The 15,697-nt window shown below is 36.1% G+C and overlaps 3 protein-coding genes across 6 annotated transcripts; 1 reads left to right on the top strand and 2 right to left on the bottom strand.

The window, feature by feature from the left end:
* Positions 1-78: 78 nt before the first annotated feature.
* LOC105158246 (uncharacterized) lies at positions 79-1,159 on the bottom strand. Its single transcript, XM_011074921.3, has 3 exons — positions 992-1,159; positions 500-817; positions 79-313 (listed from the first exon to the last, which is right to left on the bottom strand). Exons 1-3 carry the CDS (start codon positions 1,059-1,061, stop codon positions 186-188), a joined length of 516 nt encoding a protein of 171 aa, XP_011073223.1. The 5' UTR covers positions 1,062-1,159; the 3' UTR covers positions 79-185.
* Positions 1,160-4,956: 3,797 nt separating this feature from the next.
* LOC105158247 (protein HEADING DATE REPRESSOR 1) lies at positions 4,957-7,532 on the top strand. 3 transcript variants are annotated; one of them, XM_020692980.2, is made up of 3 exons: positions 4,957-5,402; positions 6,646-7,028; positions 7,112-7,532. In XM_020692980.2, the coding sequence occupies exons 1-3, from the start codon at positions 5,297-5,299 to the stop codon at positions 7,316-7,318; spliced, it is 696 nt and encodes a 231-aa protein (XP_020548639.1). In that variant the 5' UTR covers positions 4,957-5,296; the 3' UTR covers positions 7,319-7,532. The 3 variants fall into 3 exon arrangements, with proteins under 3 accessions (XP_020548639.1, XP_020548640.1, XP_011073224.1); XM_020692981.2 differs by having other exon boundaries at positions 4,962-5,402; positions 6,643-6,951; XM_011074922.3 differs by having other exon boundaries at positions 4,968-5,402; positions 6,643-7,028.
* Positions 7,533-9,176: 1,644 nt separating this feature from the next.
* Positions 9,177-13,754, bottom strand: LOC105158248 (uncharacterized). Of its 2 annotated transcripts, none has more exons than XM_020692656.2 (6): positions 13,369-13,754; positions 12,469-12,726; positions 12,209-12,382; positions 11,960-12,066; positions 10,872-11,197; positions 9,177-9,990 (listed from the first exon to the last, which is right to left on the bottom strand). In XM_020692656.2, the coding sequence occupies exons 1-6, from the start codon at positions 13,501-13,503 to the stop codon at positions 9,383-9,385; spliced, it is 1,608 nt and encodes a 535-aa protein (XP_020548315.2). In that variant the 5' UTR covers positions 13,504-13,754; the 3' UTR covers positions 9,177-9,382. The 2 variants fall into 2 exon arrangements, with proteins under 2 accessions (XP_020548315.2, XP_011073225.2); XM_011074923.3 differs by having other exon boundaries at positions 12,469-12,729; positions 13,369-13,750.
* Positions 13,755-15,697: the final 1,943 nt, after the last annotated feature.

Here is a 15,697-nt window from a genome sequence, read left to right on the forward strand (position 1 = left end):
ATTTTGCTCGAATCAAATTTGATAATATGTGATCAATCACATCAAAAATATTATTTTGTATATATAAAAAATACACTCATCATTTTAATTCAAACTAAATTTTCTATAAATTTATTCATAATATCTCCATAAAAATTAATGAATGATGAGTTTACAATTGAATTTATAGTCTTTGATTACAAAAATTACAAAGATGTAGGAGCAGCAAGAGGAGCAGCAACCGGCCCAGGGGTTACGCCATCATGACTCAAAATTGCCAACATGGCTCGATGATTCTCTTCTTGATTCTTGCAAAGAGTTGGCAAAGATACTCCTACACAATTTATAACATCTATTTAGTTAATGATCGAATCTTGGGTCCATGCGTGTTGCAAAAAACAAATCATTGAATATATGCTTTGATTATGCTTCAAGAAATACAGAATATACAAGCAAGGTATATTAATAAAAAGAGATTACTAAGTAATATGTTTTATATGGAATAATTATAAAAAATTACCTTCACTAGCAGCAAGATTGAAAAAGAGGTCGACAATGTTAGGGCAGTTATGGTAGCAAGCAGGAGAACAGAGATGCGCAGTGAACTCCGATGAGAGAAAGACGTCGGAGGATATTCCAACGGATTCACGGCAAACACCGCACGCTTTCACGCATTGTTCTGTCTCAATGTATCCAGATAATTTCTCCACCACAACCTCTGATGACTTACACTTTTTTTCTTGTGTATTTTTATGGCTCTCCAACACACACCTCTCTCCCGATGATGCAATCGCAAAAGAACACAAGTTTACAGGTAAATTTTCACAAATCACGTACGCTGTACAAAACAAAAATTAAAAAAAGAACAACAATCATATTATTACAAAAGAAAGTATAATATGTATGCATGTCTACCTTTATGTAAAAATTAAAACATATTTATTGTTATTATTATGAGAATCAAAATGATAGAGAATATAACACAATATCTGAATTTATATGGAAGGCATACCCAGTGTTCCCTGAACGAAGAGAGAGCAAGTAAAGAAGAGAATCAATGATAATTTCATTGAAGAACCCATTATTTCCTTTTGATGTGGGGTTTCTTTTCTTTGCCTTTTGTTTTCTTGTTTTCTTTTGGGGTGGAGGTGTTGGAGATTTTCTGATGTGATGGAAATGTTGGATGCGACAATTTCTTTATATACAATGAAGAAGAGGAAGAGAGGGGGTGGGAGAAAATTTTTGTGACCACAAAAATTTAGTTGAGAAAAAAATACAGAGTCTTTGAATCCTCTAAACCACAAAAGCTATATGTATGTCCTTAAAAATAGGGTAACTGGCAAATTTCTATATTGAGAAGGCTATAAAAAATTTTGGGTATTGTTTTTAAACAAATGTACACCTAAAATTTGATCTCAAAATTTTCAAGAAGAAATTTTTAAGACCAAATCACTTTAGTTCATGTGATTAGGCATAATAAAATTATTTATCTTGCATAATCATACGTCTCAGCGATCCTAATTTATGGGATAATGTATTCCACCTAATACGATACACTAATATCCCATTAGTTAGTCTAAGATGGGATTAAAAAATTCCTTTCTTATATGTCCTTGTGAAATCACTACAAGAAAATAACTCAATAGCAATGAAAAAAAAATTAATACTAAAATTAGTGTTGAACTAATTAGTAAGTAAATTTTTCATTGTTAATCTACACTATTTAATGTATATTGTAAATAAATTACTTGCTAAATTCTTAGCAAGTAAATTTTCATTGCTAAATATTAGCAAGTAAATTCTTATATTAAATAATGTGATATAGCAATAAAAATTTTACTTATTAATTACCTCAATCACTACAAGAAACATAATTTATGACCACGGCTAATTACTATGCTGAGTAGTATTAATTAACCACAACTTTTAAATCGTGGCTATTATAATATGGGGAATAGTTAATTTTTTGTAGCGGATTCTAATTCTTTTTCATTGTTATCAAGTTATTTTCTTGTAGTGAATATATACATTAAAAGAATGTACTTCAAAATTATAATAATTCAATAATAAAATATATAAAAACTATTACTTCATTTTTTTTCTTTTTGTTGGAGCTTTAAATATTTAAGTTTTGGTTAGTTATTAAATTTCAAAAGGTATAATTTTCATCATATTTTTATAATACTTTTAAGAAAAGTTAAACCTCCATTCTCCTTTTCTAGATTCTCGATACTGAGTTGCCCATATCATTAATAGGGGAAAAATCCAAGGACCCTCGTGATATTTGAAATGTTAAAAAGAAATTTTGAGAGAAATAAAATATTAATCACACCTTTTGTGATATGAAAAAAATTCAAAAACCCCCTGAGACCAGGTTGATCAAGAGGTTGTGTGAATCATTGTTTAGAGTGATTTTTAATATTTAAATTTTCACAGAGAGTTTTTGATATTTTTCTATATCACTTGGGATCAAAATAAATTTAACTCTTATTAATAGATTAGTGTTAGAGCTACCCAACTTGTTCCTAACTTTATGAGAAACATCCTTTGCTTCCTTATTTTGATGCAATACCTCCATCAAGAACCTTCTTTCATAAAGCTCTGGTTGTTGTTTTATGTGAAATAATCTGCTAGCTCGCAAACTCTCGGTTTCTTCTATATCAATGCTCGTCCAATTGCAGATTCATAGGGAACATTTTTAACTCAGTCGGGTCGCGTGGAAAAATAAAGGTTTGTACCTTGAAGCTCCTGTCAGATGTCCTTGGAATGTCCGGACCCAATGGTGGTGTACTAAACCTACCTTCCACCAACTAGGAAACCCTTCATGGGACGATGATTTTGCTGAAAATGTTACTGGTTCAATGCTGTGGAAATCCCAAGGGAGGACGTTCTCTGATTAGTCAAGTTATCTCTGCCTCCATTCGCACTAATAGGACTCTAGCTAGGTAATCACCGTCCACCACCATGTTCTCTGTCTTATGTACCTTTTACTGACATTTTCCTCATCTGGGATATGGCTGCTCGCGCTGCAATGATGGCTAAAGGCCGACAGCGCCAAGCCAAACTACTTGCAACGGCTCTTACTGCCGGGATTACTTTCGCCTCCGAATCACTCTCAGTTCCTCCGACCCCCCATATCGAACCTGCTGATGAATCTCATGAACAAGGGACCACTGATTCTCGGCATTTCGCATTGTAGAAATGCCCTTGCCTAAATCAAAACCTGAGGGTTTCCCTCGCTACAAATCCAAATCCGAAACCTCTGGGGTGAAACGTCCTTCCCATACCCGCGATGCTGAGAGGGGGGGCAAGGACAAACATTGACGGGTGTCATAATAATCCCCTGCGAAATGACAAAAATACCTTTCATTAAGGGCATTAGAGTCCTTTCAGCACAGGATCCGCGCCTTTTGTAACGGGAGGATCGCGCATGACCCGACCCGACTCGAACAGCCACCTCGAAGACCCGGACAACCAGAACCGTCCGATTTGGACGAAAGCTAGTAGGATAAGGCCACGTGGCCCAGTCAACAGTGTCCAGCTGCGCTCTATAAATAGACCCCGAAACGCCGTTATCAAGGTAACTGTTGTGCATTTATTGTGATCGAACTTCGAGCTAGAACATTTTTCTCTCGATCAACCTAACTTGAGCGTCGGAGGGTCATTGTTGGGGACGTGCCTGACGAACTCACGGTTCGTGTTTTATTCTCAGGGAACCCAAAATCTGATCGAGGAAGAGTTAGACGTATGCGCTGAGATCGTTTCACGAGATCGCTAATTTCGACCCGGATCAAGAAAAGCCACACCTGCATGCAAGGACAAGCGTCTTGTGCAAGAAGAGCCCGCCCCTGCCGACGATCGATGTCACAAAGTCCAGAAGGGTTGCACCCAACGGAACACCGTCGGTAAGAGAGATCCGATGAGGATGTCGAGGTTTCCCGAGAGAGAAGGGCAAAAAGATGGCTGAAGACAGTCTCCATCAACCGTTTATATGGGAGTTGAAGCTTTCAGCCTCCTCACCCCCTAAGTGATTGACAGAGCCACCAAAACGTTTGGAAGTTTGCTATGGTCGTTTGGCAAGGGCCCGAGCTGAGATTGATGAAGCCTTATTTATATCTCTTTTCGTGATTCCACTCTTTCCATCCGTATTTGGTCGTAGGGAATGAGCATCCTCCACACACTGAGTTTACAGTGTTCTTATGATTTGATTCAGAGACTTGAGGACGGAAAGAGGAGTCTTGAAGATGACAAGAGGAAAGCAGAGCTTGTTCGAATAACATGTGCAAACCAGTGCAAACATCATGAAAACAAACCAAACTAAATTGCACAAGATTTGCACCACTAGAGAAGAATACAACAACATAGAGAAGCCACCCACAGATCACCTAAATTGAAAAGAAAGGAAAAATAATTAGGGTAAATTATAACTATTTTTCATTTGAGTACATATTTATAATTTTTCAAACAACGATAAGGTATTTGTAATTATACCAAATTTTAGGGAAGGTGGTTGTAATTTATCCCAATAAAATAAGATCACGGTGGTAGTTTATTATATGCGCGCGAGATGGCGTACCACGAGGACTAGTATATATAAAATAAGGACCTTCGTACTTATAAACGATAGTTAGTGACACCACTATACCAATTTTTAAATATGACAATTATACTCTTAATTAGATAATTTAAAAAATTAAGTATAATTTCTTTTTTTTATAAGAATGACTTTACGTTATTTTAATTTTACTATACTAATTATTTTATTGTGTTGATAATACTTAAAAGTAGTTTTTTAAAAAAAAAACATAATTTATTATTATATATTTTATTTTTATTTATAATTTATTTTAAAATATAAAACATGTTTATCATGTACATATACAAACAACGTGTCACGAGTACTAATGTCTCGATAATAGAAAGCTTTCTAGTCCTGCTGAGGAAGAAGAATATCCGTATATACCTTGTTATGGTTTTAATCTTGAACGGCGGGCAACTCCAGTAAAAACAAAGAAAACAAGAGGTGAATCCTGGGAAACGACAACATGGGATCGGGTCCCAACAACACACGAGGGAGAGGAACATGAAACGAGGCAACGACCCCAAACAGACATCAAATGATCAAATCTAAGCCCTCCAAACAACAATTCTTTGATTATTCCGTCACCTCCCCACCGCATCAATATCTCAACTTCAATTTTTCCCTGATTTCTTACTCTTCTTGACTATCTTTCTCTTTTGTTCTTCCCCACCTCTGGATAAGCTGAATTACTGAAACCCCATATGAATTTTCGTCTATTCTGAGCTGGTTTAAGTTATGGAGGAAGCAGAGAAGAAGGTGGAAGGAGGGAGTCTGAATATTAATGGGTTCTCTCCGGTGTCTTCATCTCCTCCTGTGTTCTGGAAATCCAGGAGAAGATCAGGTTTTTTTATTTTTCTCACAGGCAACAGAACCCCTTTATGTTGTTTTCTCGATTTTAATTCGTTTTTGCCTTTGATTTCTTGAATGAAATTGGAGCTGTATAGAGCCCAACCGTTTGTGGATTATGTGAAAATTCAGTGTAAATTTCATTATATTTCCTCTGTCTGTGTGTTTATTATCATTTGCATGCATGCTACTGTAACATAATCAGATCCCCCTCTCCGGTGTTCTTGACTAGTTGTTTTCCTCCTTCCTCCTGCTTGGGTGGGGGGGAGGGGTGGAGTAGTACAATAGTGGCAAGGCTATATGGAGTTTGGCTTTGCTTACACGTTTATTCATCAAGAGATAGCTGAAAGTTATAGTTGTTTACCAGTCCTTTTGTTGTGGCTGCTCTGTATTGATCGATTGTTTAATTTCCCATGGAATTAAGACTTTGTGCTCTAGTTGAAAGGTCATTTGGTTTAACAACTTGAAGTATTGTTCAAACAATCATCTGTAAACTTAGTCTTGTCTTTAGTTAGTTGGATGATACCTCGACCGAGGGTCCTACACGAAGACCTTGAATTTGCTGCCACACGTGGAGATGAAAGATCATTAGTTTCTCCTAACTCAAATTAGCATTTAGTTTTCTTTAGTCAACTTGAAGTTTCGAAGGTAGTTAGGAGGCTCAACTAAGATTCATGAAGCAGCCAACATGTTTCTCTTGTGATCTTACTGCTTGAAAAGGTTGTGATGACGCCGTAGCTCTATCCTCGTTATATTCGGCATGGTACAAACGTTGCACTTTAAAACAAGTAGCAGTCATTTTGATGGTAGGTGATCTATATGCATCATAATCCTGGTTCGTGGATCTCTCGGTTCGGGATATCAAGATAGGAAAAGCGAACCATTCCTTGAGACCCTTTTTTTCAGTTCGATAGAAAAGAGAGTTCATATATATTAAAGCTCCAGTGTGATGAATAAGTGTGTGCGAGACAAACTGATGATGCACTTAACTTGCATGAAATGTGAATTTAATATTGTTAATTTGACTAATGGAGCAGCCTGACATATAAAAATCAACATTGTTACACTAGATTGTTTCCGATGGCAACTTGTGATTAGCTTCAATAAGGCAGTTTCCGCCTTACATTTTATGGAAGTTTCTCAGTTAGTAGTGTGTTTAGAAAGGGAAAAACAAGAAAGTAATGCTGAAGATTGATATAAAGCTGATTTTCTTACTTGGTGGTTCTATGTTCCAGTAGTCAGAATGAAGAATATAGACACAACATCAGACGGTCCGACACCAAATAAATTCATGGAGAAACAGCAAGCATCATCTGCAACAGATGTATCGGATGTTGATAAATCCCTGGAAAAACAGCAAGAATCATCCACTGACGACAAGCAGCAAGAGCCAAACACCTTCTCCACGCTTTCAGAGAAGCGGAAGGCTTTGTTCGAACCACTGGAGCCTGTGATTAACATAAATGGCAAACGTCCTTCAGCAGAATCACTGCTTCCTCCTCCCGACTTTGAGTCTGCAAGTTATCCACGAGGTTGGCTGATTGGTAAGAAACGGAAGCTTGTCAATGTGGATGTTGTCGAGAGCATGCGGAGAATAGCCGTACAAGAAATGAATCGAAAGGTTCTGCTCTTGAGCAACGTCTTTTCTTTTCCTGTATTCTTGCGTGATGGAACGTCAAACAATGTTATAAATGGCATTTGCAGGACAGAGAAATCGACGGGCTGAACGAGCAGCTAGAGGAGGATGCGCGATGCCTGGAGCACCTTCAACTGCAGCTGCTGGAAGAACGGAGCAAACGGGCTGATGTAGAGAGACAGAACACTATGCTGCAAAACCAGATAACAATGCTTATGGACATGTTGCATGAAAACGAAGCGGGAGAGGACGAAGGGATCAATCCGATGCCGTAAAACTTTATCTTTCTACTTTTTTCTTTTTAATTGGCTATGCCTTATTCTTTTGTGTATGTAGAATTATATAGAAAGTGTAAACCTTAAGACCAATCAAGGAAGTGTCTCTGTGCCAGTTTTTGTTGTAATTAAGGTCTGATTGTTGTAATTACCTTAGAGTTGTGGTTTGTTCTATGAATGAAAGGAAAAATATGGAAATGATGATTATGCTGCAGAGATTCGAGTTTGACTATGTTTTTGTCATGTTAAGGAAGAACTATTCTTAAAGAAATTGAGATGCAAATGTCATAAATTAGCATGATGTGACAGAAGAATTACTTTACTTTATATATATCAAAATAATGAAATAATTAGAATAATTGGATGAATGAGTCACAAAGTTTGCTGAAATAGTTCTTAAAAGAGAACATGATGTTTTGAGATATGAAATTTTGGGAATTGTGTTTTCATTTTCAGTTTTTGAAATAATAATTTTAAAAAAATTGTATCTGTCCATATATATTTACTCCAATTATATTTTCGTTTCACATGGAAATTTAAATAAAATTAAAAATATATATTTTTCACTGAAAACGGAAACACAAAAGAAAAAAGTGTAAAACACACACGTTCTTGGATTAAAAACAGAAAAACAAAAGAAAAAAGTGTAAAACACACGTTCTTGGATTAAAAACAGAAAAAAAAATGATCGGGAAGAAATGTGCATCACTAACTACATTTAGAAAGCTGATCAATACACGATCGCGTTGTTAAGTGTTGTTTAAAGATTGATATATGTTCTCGCATGGATGGCGTCACCGGCAACATCTATTTATCGAAATAGATTCTTTGAATATATAACAAGTATTTGGAACTATTTAAAATAAGTGTTTATCATTGCTTAAATAAGGTGTAAACAGTTGTTTGATTAAACAATTTTTTGTTCTGAATTATTTAAATTAAATTGAATTTAAAAGCAAGTCATAACTAACTGGTAAGTAAAATTGTAAATATTAGGTTGTTTATGGGATGTTCTAAAATCTAAATTCAATCATTTTTCAGTTTGCACTTCAAAAATTCACAACTTTGCCAACTGCTTATCTTACAATTTGTCTACAACTTACACAAAAGCACAAGTCATCTCCTGGAAACTGGCTATTGTGGGAGGAACTAGGCAAGAGAAGGCTGACTGCAGCGTCGAGTGCAGTCCTTACCCGATCACCCCTGCAGTACACTGGTTTCGCCATCTCAGTTTTACAGGAAAGCTTTATTAATTACAACAAAAGAGTACCTAGCCAAGGAATCAACACGCAACAGTAAGTTGAATAACAGTGAAGCCCAAATGAAAAGAAGCGATAATTTTTACATCGCTCTTCCACGGGATTTGATGTAATTAAATTCAAATTTTTATAGCTTGAGAAATTATATAGTATTTCTGACGTTTGTTTCCGTCTTGCAAATAGATTAGTTAGTTAAAATTTATCAAGTCTGTTTATATAAGCTAAAAATTTGAATGAAAATCATATTTACTCTCAATTACTTTATTACTAGCTTATTGCAAGTTAAATATATATTTTTCTTAATCAAACTACTCTTACATATCTTTAAATGCAAATGCATGTGAGAAGAAATATTTTCATCTTATAATGAGTTAATAAGTAAGTCGATTGAGGTATAATGAATTTTCATTCCAATTTTTTTTCTAATATGAAAAAATTCAGTGAATTTTCATTGATTGAAAAATTTTATTTATTAAACAAAAACAACAAATATTATATTTAATTTTTCAAACCTCAGCAAATTATCCCTAAAAAGAAAAGAAACGTGGAACATAGAACAAACTTTGCAATACATGGTGCATACACTTTGTGCACAATGATTACCATGGTGGAAATTGGAATACCTCGTAAACAAAGATTCAGGGCCAGCAGCTTACATGATTTACAGGATTCATCATCAATCTGAATTTCAGAATCCCCAGACTCCAGCAAAGTTCAGAGAAGAACAATTATTAGTATCAATTTGTACACTCACCAAGGCGTATATACATACTAATATACATGCTACCTAATTACCCGAAAGTCATTATCTAGCTTGGTTCTCAAAACCTTCTGAAATATTGAACAAGAACTGAGGCAGAGAAGCTATCCTGGGGAGATTGAGCAGCAAATCTCCAACCGAGTCCTTTCTGGACATGGATGCCGATTGATTGTGGATGACATTGAACTCATCTTGAAAGATGCTACACTTCTCTCTAACCTTGTTTTCACTAGTTGGCACACCAATACCGTTAGATTCATCTGCTCTCTCTTGCACCGAAGATGTATCCTGACAATTGTCGGTTTTAGATTGCACATTTGCATCTACAGCAGTATCTTTCTGCAGGAGGCAGCAGAGTGAATTGACCCTAGACACGAGTGATTTCTCATCTGAGTCTGGCATGTTTTGGGTGTCACTGAACAGATACCGGTTGATATCATCCAAGATCTGGAGACCCTCCCATTCCTCACTGGAAAGAGTTGGATTGGACAATGATCCCTGCTCTGATATCCGATTTTCAAGGTGGCTCACTAAATCACTCATTGACATAGAGGAGCGGAGAACGGGAACCCTGATCTGTTCCCAGTTGCTGAGAACCTTAAGTTGCTCCATTCCACCATTTTTTATATCTTCAACTGTCCATGTGTCCCTAGCTGATGGCAGTAAATTTGGATCAGAAAAGAGGACAACTCAAATTTCAGAAGAAAGATTCCATCTAGAAACAAGTGTATAGATATTGACCCTGAGCGTCCCCTTTTTTAAGGTATTCACCAATACTGTCATATTGACACTAAGGGTCTGGTTTCTTGTTAGGAATTAGTTAAATTATTGGAGACAAGACTTTCTTGCATTTAATTAACATGTTCTTCGAACAACTACAAGAAGAAACATCAATCACATAAAGTTTAAACCTACTCTCTTCTTAGAGCAGTGATGTAAGAGAGTACTTCAAGAGATCTTCTATCAACATACAAGAAGAAATGTAAATCACATAAAGTTTAAACCAACTACCTCTAGACCAGTGATGGCCAAGAGTCTAAAAGGCAAAACCAAAAACAGTTAGCATCCCATCTCATAAAGCTCGTGCCCAGTTTGACTCAACAACTACGCACATTCTTCATCCTATAAGGAAGCCATTCCTAGTTTCTCCGTCATATAGTTCAGTTAAGTCAATCAATCCCACTCAACTCTTAAAAGAACCATATAGTTATAAGGATGTTCATTGTCATAGGGAAAGATACTCTGAACCAAATTAATGAACAAACGTAGCAATGAGAACAAATAAGCAGATATAGAAGAGAAACTAAACCAAAGAACAGAGATTCTAAGCAAATTCATGATACATTTCCATAATGGAAACAACCTCAATACTCTAATTAGAAGTCTAGTCTCTGGATGGTTTGTAGATATTTTTTTGTTTAAAGAAAGATGAAAAACCGAAGCAAGCCAAACAAAAGAACATTGGTAAAGTAAATCTCTGAATAAAAATAAATCTTAGATTTTAGTATAATCTTCAATACCATCATAATTTTACCTGAGCACGGTGAGGGTGTTTCCTGACGATAAGATTCTAAAGGTCTACCAGGAGCATCTTGATCATTCTTTGAGGAAGAAGTCTGAGCCCCTGATGGAGAAGCAGCATCCTTTAAACTGAAAAATGAAGGACTTCTTTCCCTATTCAGATCCAATTCACTATTGTCTTCATTTTGATCATCCAACACAGAGATTCTCGGTTCAAAATATGGTGAATCTAATGTTATCTCTCCTTGCTGACTAAGGAACTGCAAGCGAGGGTCACATTGAGTAAGTTTTTCGAAATGTTTTCCTAGCAAGCCTTGTGGACATTCCAGATAATGCCGCCTGCAATAAGAAGTTACCAGGTCACAGATGTATGATAAGACCTTCTTTGAATAACAATCCAAGAATCTCCGACAGACAAAGTTCATTTGAATAACATACATGCAAAATGGGATACACGTATGTTCTACATGAGGTCATATAATTGAAACTTGAAAATATTTAGCAAAACAGACAAATAGCACAAATAAGCAACAGTCAACACCTCGCTTTAGAAAAGTTCTAATATTGGACCAATACAGTAAACAGGGTTCACGCTCAGCAGCCCTAAGGGATGACTCTGGCTCTGATTTAATCCAGCACTTGAAGATTTATATATCACTCAATAAAACAGTTCAAGTGTACACCACGAGATCTTTCCTTGTTAACTTAAATGAGGGCCAAAATGAGAAGGATATAATTAAAAATAAAAAATACTAGGACAAAGAAGGCAATGCATCTGCCACACGACTCCCCACTCTGCCAAGTAATAAGGTCATAGAAATCTCAAAATAAATAATTTTCCTGCAATTTAGACTCTTACCAATTACCATGTTTAAACATTCTTAACTGAAACCTATAGCATACAATAGAGTAAGAGCAATGTGCAAAATAGGATATTTCACCTCTGATTTTACATTATACATTTTAAGCACGAAAAAACACAGGCCAATCAAAAATGATTATGAAAACCATTCTTCATCTCACCCAAGAAACCACATAAGCATGGAGTTCATATAAGAGCACTTAAGCAGGCAAAATTAGCTCCATAAAGATTAATCTTACTTGTGTATACTCGCTTGTCCGCCAGTAAAGTCTGCGGTCGCCTGCCAAAGAGTGTGCTTCCGAGGTTGTGGATTAGTCTCCCTAAAGAAAAGAGGTTGCCGAGCCAGCTGCACCAGAAGCAGATTAAAACAGGAAACCAAAGAAGTTATTGATAGTGCAGTAGTAATTGAGATGAATTAGAAAACATTGTGGCTTAAATCAAACCAAAAAAAGCATTAAACATAAACAGTATGGTACTAGCATATTTACCACGACATCTAAAGTTCCAGGAGCATCATCTGGGTAATTTGCCTTCAGAGCCATAATATCGGACCACTGAATTTCAATTTTATTCTTAAGACCACCATCAAGAACTTCCCAGACCAGCTTATGCTTTGCAAAATAACATTTTGCCACCAAGTCTCCTTCATATCTTGATTTATACTGCAGAAGCATAACAACTTCAGTGATTTTCAGCAAAATATTATAATTTACTAGAGAAATCTTTTCCAACACAGGTACAAATGTACCTCCCAGGTCCCAATCCTAAGAATTGAAGCGGGGAAATTGGCAGCCTTCAGCTTTTCACCAGAAGCAGCACTACCTGTCGGCTGTCTTTTACCATGAGCATGACTTCCAACTTTAGGACTGCTCGATTGGGAGAGTTTCATTTGGATTAACTCCAAAAGTGATGGGCTTTTCCTCAGACGCAAACCCAGTGGACTAGGCTCATCCAAGGGGTTGTACCCGGAAGCTGGCACAGTAAAACCTCCCAGTCCAAAGTTTTGCTGCTGTAATGGAAAACAGACGACATAGGCTTTAAAATAATAAATCATACAGCATCACATTCAAAACCTAAATATTTTTCCTCAAATGCCCAGGTACTTGCATTAATACAAAATTATCACAAAAGAAAATCACCAACTGAATCTAAAATCATCACAAACTCGATTGCAACACAACCAAGCTGCTGGACAGCCACAACCCTCACATCGATTTAGGATTAACCACAAGAAGTAAATCACATTAGATAATTTTAGTTTCTTGCAAAATGACAAGAATAGAATTCGAAACCAACCGGTTAAATCATAAACTTAATATCCAAACATTATTTATTTCCGTTTATGTACTAAGTCACCTTCCCAATATAGACAACAAGAAATAACATCAACCATTAAAACCATAAAAATTAAACAACCAGAAGAAAGAACACCTCACAAATTAAATAATAGCCAGAAAACGTCAAAAACTCCTAATCTTGCCGATAAAGACACTGTCATACTCCTTCAAAAATCAATATAAATAATTCCTTTCCACTGATGTTAACGGCAAAAACACTATACGCTCACTAAAATAGCTAGACCATAAAACAGGACTCTTTTGCGGAAGCACAAACAGATACTACAAAACCAAAAAGAAAAAGCAAATACTTTGGGTCGCTTATGGAGTGGTCCGTGCTCTTCCTCCAAATGATCCTCCACCTCCACCTTAACTGCCGCCGCAGTCGGAGCCGCCATCTTCTCCCTCTGCTGTTCCGATTTACCGTTTCTCATCAACTGCACCATCACGAAACCGTTAAAAGACCTCTACTTCACCTCGTTTCCACCGTCCCCGATCAAAATCCTAGCACTACCCTATCTTGGTGAGTCGAATCGGAAAAGTTCGAGTTCGCTTTGCTGTTCTCCGAAGGAGACAGAGAAGTAGTATGATGAAGGAAAGGAGTTTGAACTGGAATCGTACGTATATTGTTTGGACGGCGACTCGCACGTGCCAATTTTACGCGCAATTGGGACTTCTCTGCCCCTCGAACGCGCCCCCCCCAAATGAAATTCCTCATTAGGTAGAAGGGGTGGGTGAACTGAGCTGTCCGAAAATTATCAAGGGGTAATTCGGTAATCTCGGGTCACCGAATTCGAGTTGTAGCTTTTTGGTGGGATGATCACATGGAGCGACCATGTTTTGTGGATAAAGTGGGGGGGCCCACTGTTTCTTGAAGCTTCCGCATAGTTGTCCAGTAGCGGAGCGGTGGTGATTGGCGGGAGGTAGACGTGGAAGGATCTGGAGCACAAGTTTTGACACGTAAGAAATGAATGGATAACGTTGGATGATTGGGGAGTTTGTCGTGTAGCTGACTTATAGGAAAAGAAGACGACGATATTCCGGCGGCTGTGGTGGGGACGCGCCGCCCTTTTTGGACTACTGATTTTACGTTGGAACAAGCTATTGACTTCGAATGTTTTAATGGTATTAATTACCATGCACGCTTTAAGTGTGGTGGTTTAGTTCGCTTGAAAAGAGTTTGGTATTATTTACTGAAAATTTCACATTTTTCCCTTATTTATATGGGTATATAATAAATATTTTTTATATTTTAAAATATATTATAAATAAAAAAATAGTATATATAATTCAGTACATTATATTTCACACAAAAAAATAAAAAAAGAAAGAAATTTAAAAAAAAATTAATCTAGAGTATTATTAACGTCAAACAGTGTCGCAGCCACTGTTTGTAAAAGAGAAAGATCTTTTTTTCTTTCTATTAATATAGATATAATATAAAATATAACAAAAAATTCAATCAGTGAATGTTTTTACAAAAATATTCACCGGTCGGATAACTTATACATTGACGGGCGATTAAAATAATTAGAGGGTCAATATCTACTAATTAAACTTTATGTTAATTCTAAACAAAATTATAAAATACCCTTTTAGTCGGCTTACTGGCTCTGTATGGATTAAACGGTCTTGAGGGCTCTATACGAATTATTACTAGCCTATAGGATTGTGTGGACTGCTAAAAGTCTTGATGGATTTGTGTGGTTTACAAAAAAAATTCATTGAAAAATATATCACAAATAGTGAGGTTGAGTTAGTGAAAAAATGCATCGTATCACACTCTTATAAGCAGACTAGTAAGTGATGATTCTTTTGATTATATCATTTTTGTGTGAGATGATTATATTTTGGATAAAGGAAGAGATGAGCTGAAAACAACTTATTATGTATTTTTATATTTGATGATCGTTCTTATTTATATATACAAATGATGTTGGAAACATGTTTGTTGAGTACCAAATTAAGTCAGGTTGGGTCGGAATCCGACATTATCGGACGTTTACTTTGAAATCAGGCAGTCATTAATAAAAATATTAAGCCCCGATAGTAACCACGATTGTTGTGTAATTAGCATACCACTTCTTGTAATCACAAAATAAAAAGCACAATACCATCTCTTGGGTTGGTATCATGGTATCGTAATCACAAAAAAGCACGGCCTACACGTGTTAAAAAAATTTGATCCACAATGCCCTCATTTTCTGAATCGAATTTTTTATTCCATCTTTTACTCCATTCAGCATCCACCCATCACGTGTATAATTTTTTCCATAAAAGACACACGATGTCATGTTTATACACGTGGCGTGCGTATATTAAATGAAGTAGAAGATGGAATAAAATTTGTAATAGAAAATCCAAAATTCGCTCACTTTTGTCCACTAAAGGCCGTGCAAGATAATAGTATTTCACTTTATGTATGTGTTATGACTTAATCAGTAACAACGACAATGTGGTCTCATTTATGTGCATTTTCGCAATCTCAATCAATTTCTAATAATTATTACGTTAAGTAATTCTCTAATAACACAAAAATTGGTGAAATCAAATCAACAAAACAGTATATTAATCTATCACAATTTATCTCTTGCATTATTATTTATTAATCTATGACTCCATAATTCGATCACACTTAGC

The sequence above is a fragment of the Sesamum indicum genome, linkage group LG3, assembly GCF_026168435.1.
Source record: "Sesamum indicum cultivar Baizhima isolate 11 linkage group LG3, ASM2616843v1, whole genome shotgun sequence".
NCBI lineage: Eukaryota > Viridiplantae > Streptophyta > Magnoliopsida > Lamiales > Pedaliaceae > Sesamum > Sesamum indicum.

What these genes read in the sequence shown, in the direction of transcription:
- LOC105158246 (XM_011074921.3), bottom strand. Translation starts at nt 1,061, where the DNA reads ATGGGTTCTTCAATGAAATTATCATTGATTCTCTTCTTTACTTGCTCT. An exon ending in CTTCGTTCAGGGAACACTGG is followed by an intron (nt 818 to 991) that starts GTATGCCTTCCA and finishes TGTTTTGTACAG; the next exon opens with CGTACGTGATTTGTGAAAAT. An exon ending in CAATCTTGCTGCTAGTGAAG is followed by an intron (nt 314 to 499) that starts GTAATTTTTTAT and finishes TAAATTGTGTAG; the next exon opens with GAGTATCTTTGCCAACTCTT.
- LOC105158247 (XM_011074922.3), top strand. Translation starts at nt 5,297, where the DNA reads ATGGAGGAAGCAGAGAAGAAGGTGGAAGGAGGGAGTCTGAATATTAAT. An exon ending in GAAATCCAGGAGAAGATCAG is followed by an intron (nt 5,403 to 6,642) that starts GTTTTTTTATTT and finishes TCTATGTTCCAG; the next exon opens with TAGTCAGAATGAAGAATATA. An exon ending in TACAAGAAATGAATCGAAAG is followed by an intron (nt 7,029 to 7,111) that starts GTTCTGCTCTTG and finishes TGGCATTTGCAG; the next exon opens with GACAGAGAAATCGACGGGCT.
- LOC105158248 (XM_011074923.3), bottom strand. Translation starts at nt 13,503, where the DNA reads ATGGTGCAGTTGATGAGAAACGGTAAATCGGAACAGCAGAGGGAGAAG. An exon ending in TTAGGATTGGGACCTGGGAG is followed by an intron (nt 12,383 to 12,468) that starts GTACATTTGTAC and finishes ATGCTTCTGCAG; the next exon opens with TATAAATCAAGATATGAAGG. An exon ending in AACACCCTCACCGTGCTCAG is followed by an intron (nt 9,991 to 10,871) that starts GTAAAATTATGA and finishes TACTGCCATCAG; the next exon opens with CTAGGGACACATGGACAGTT.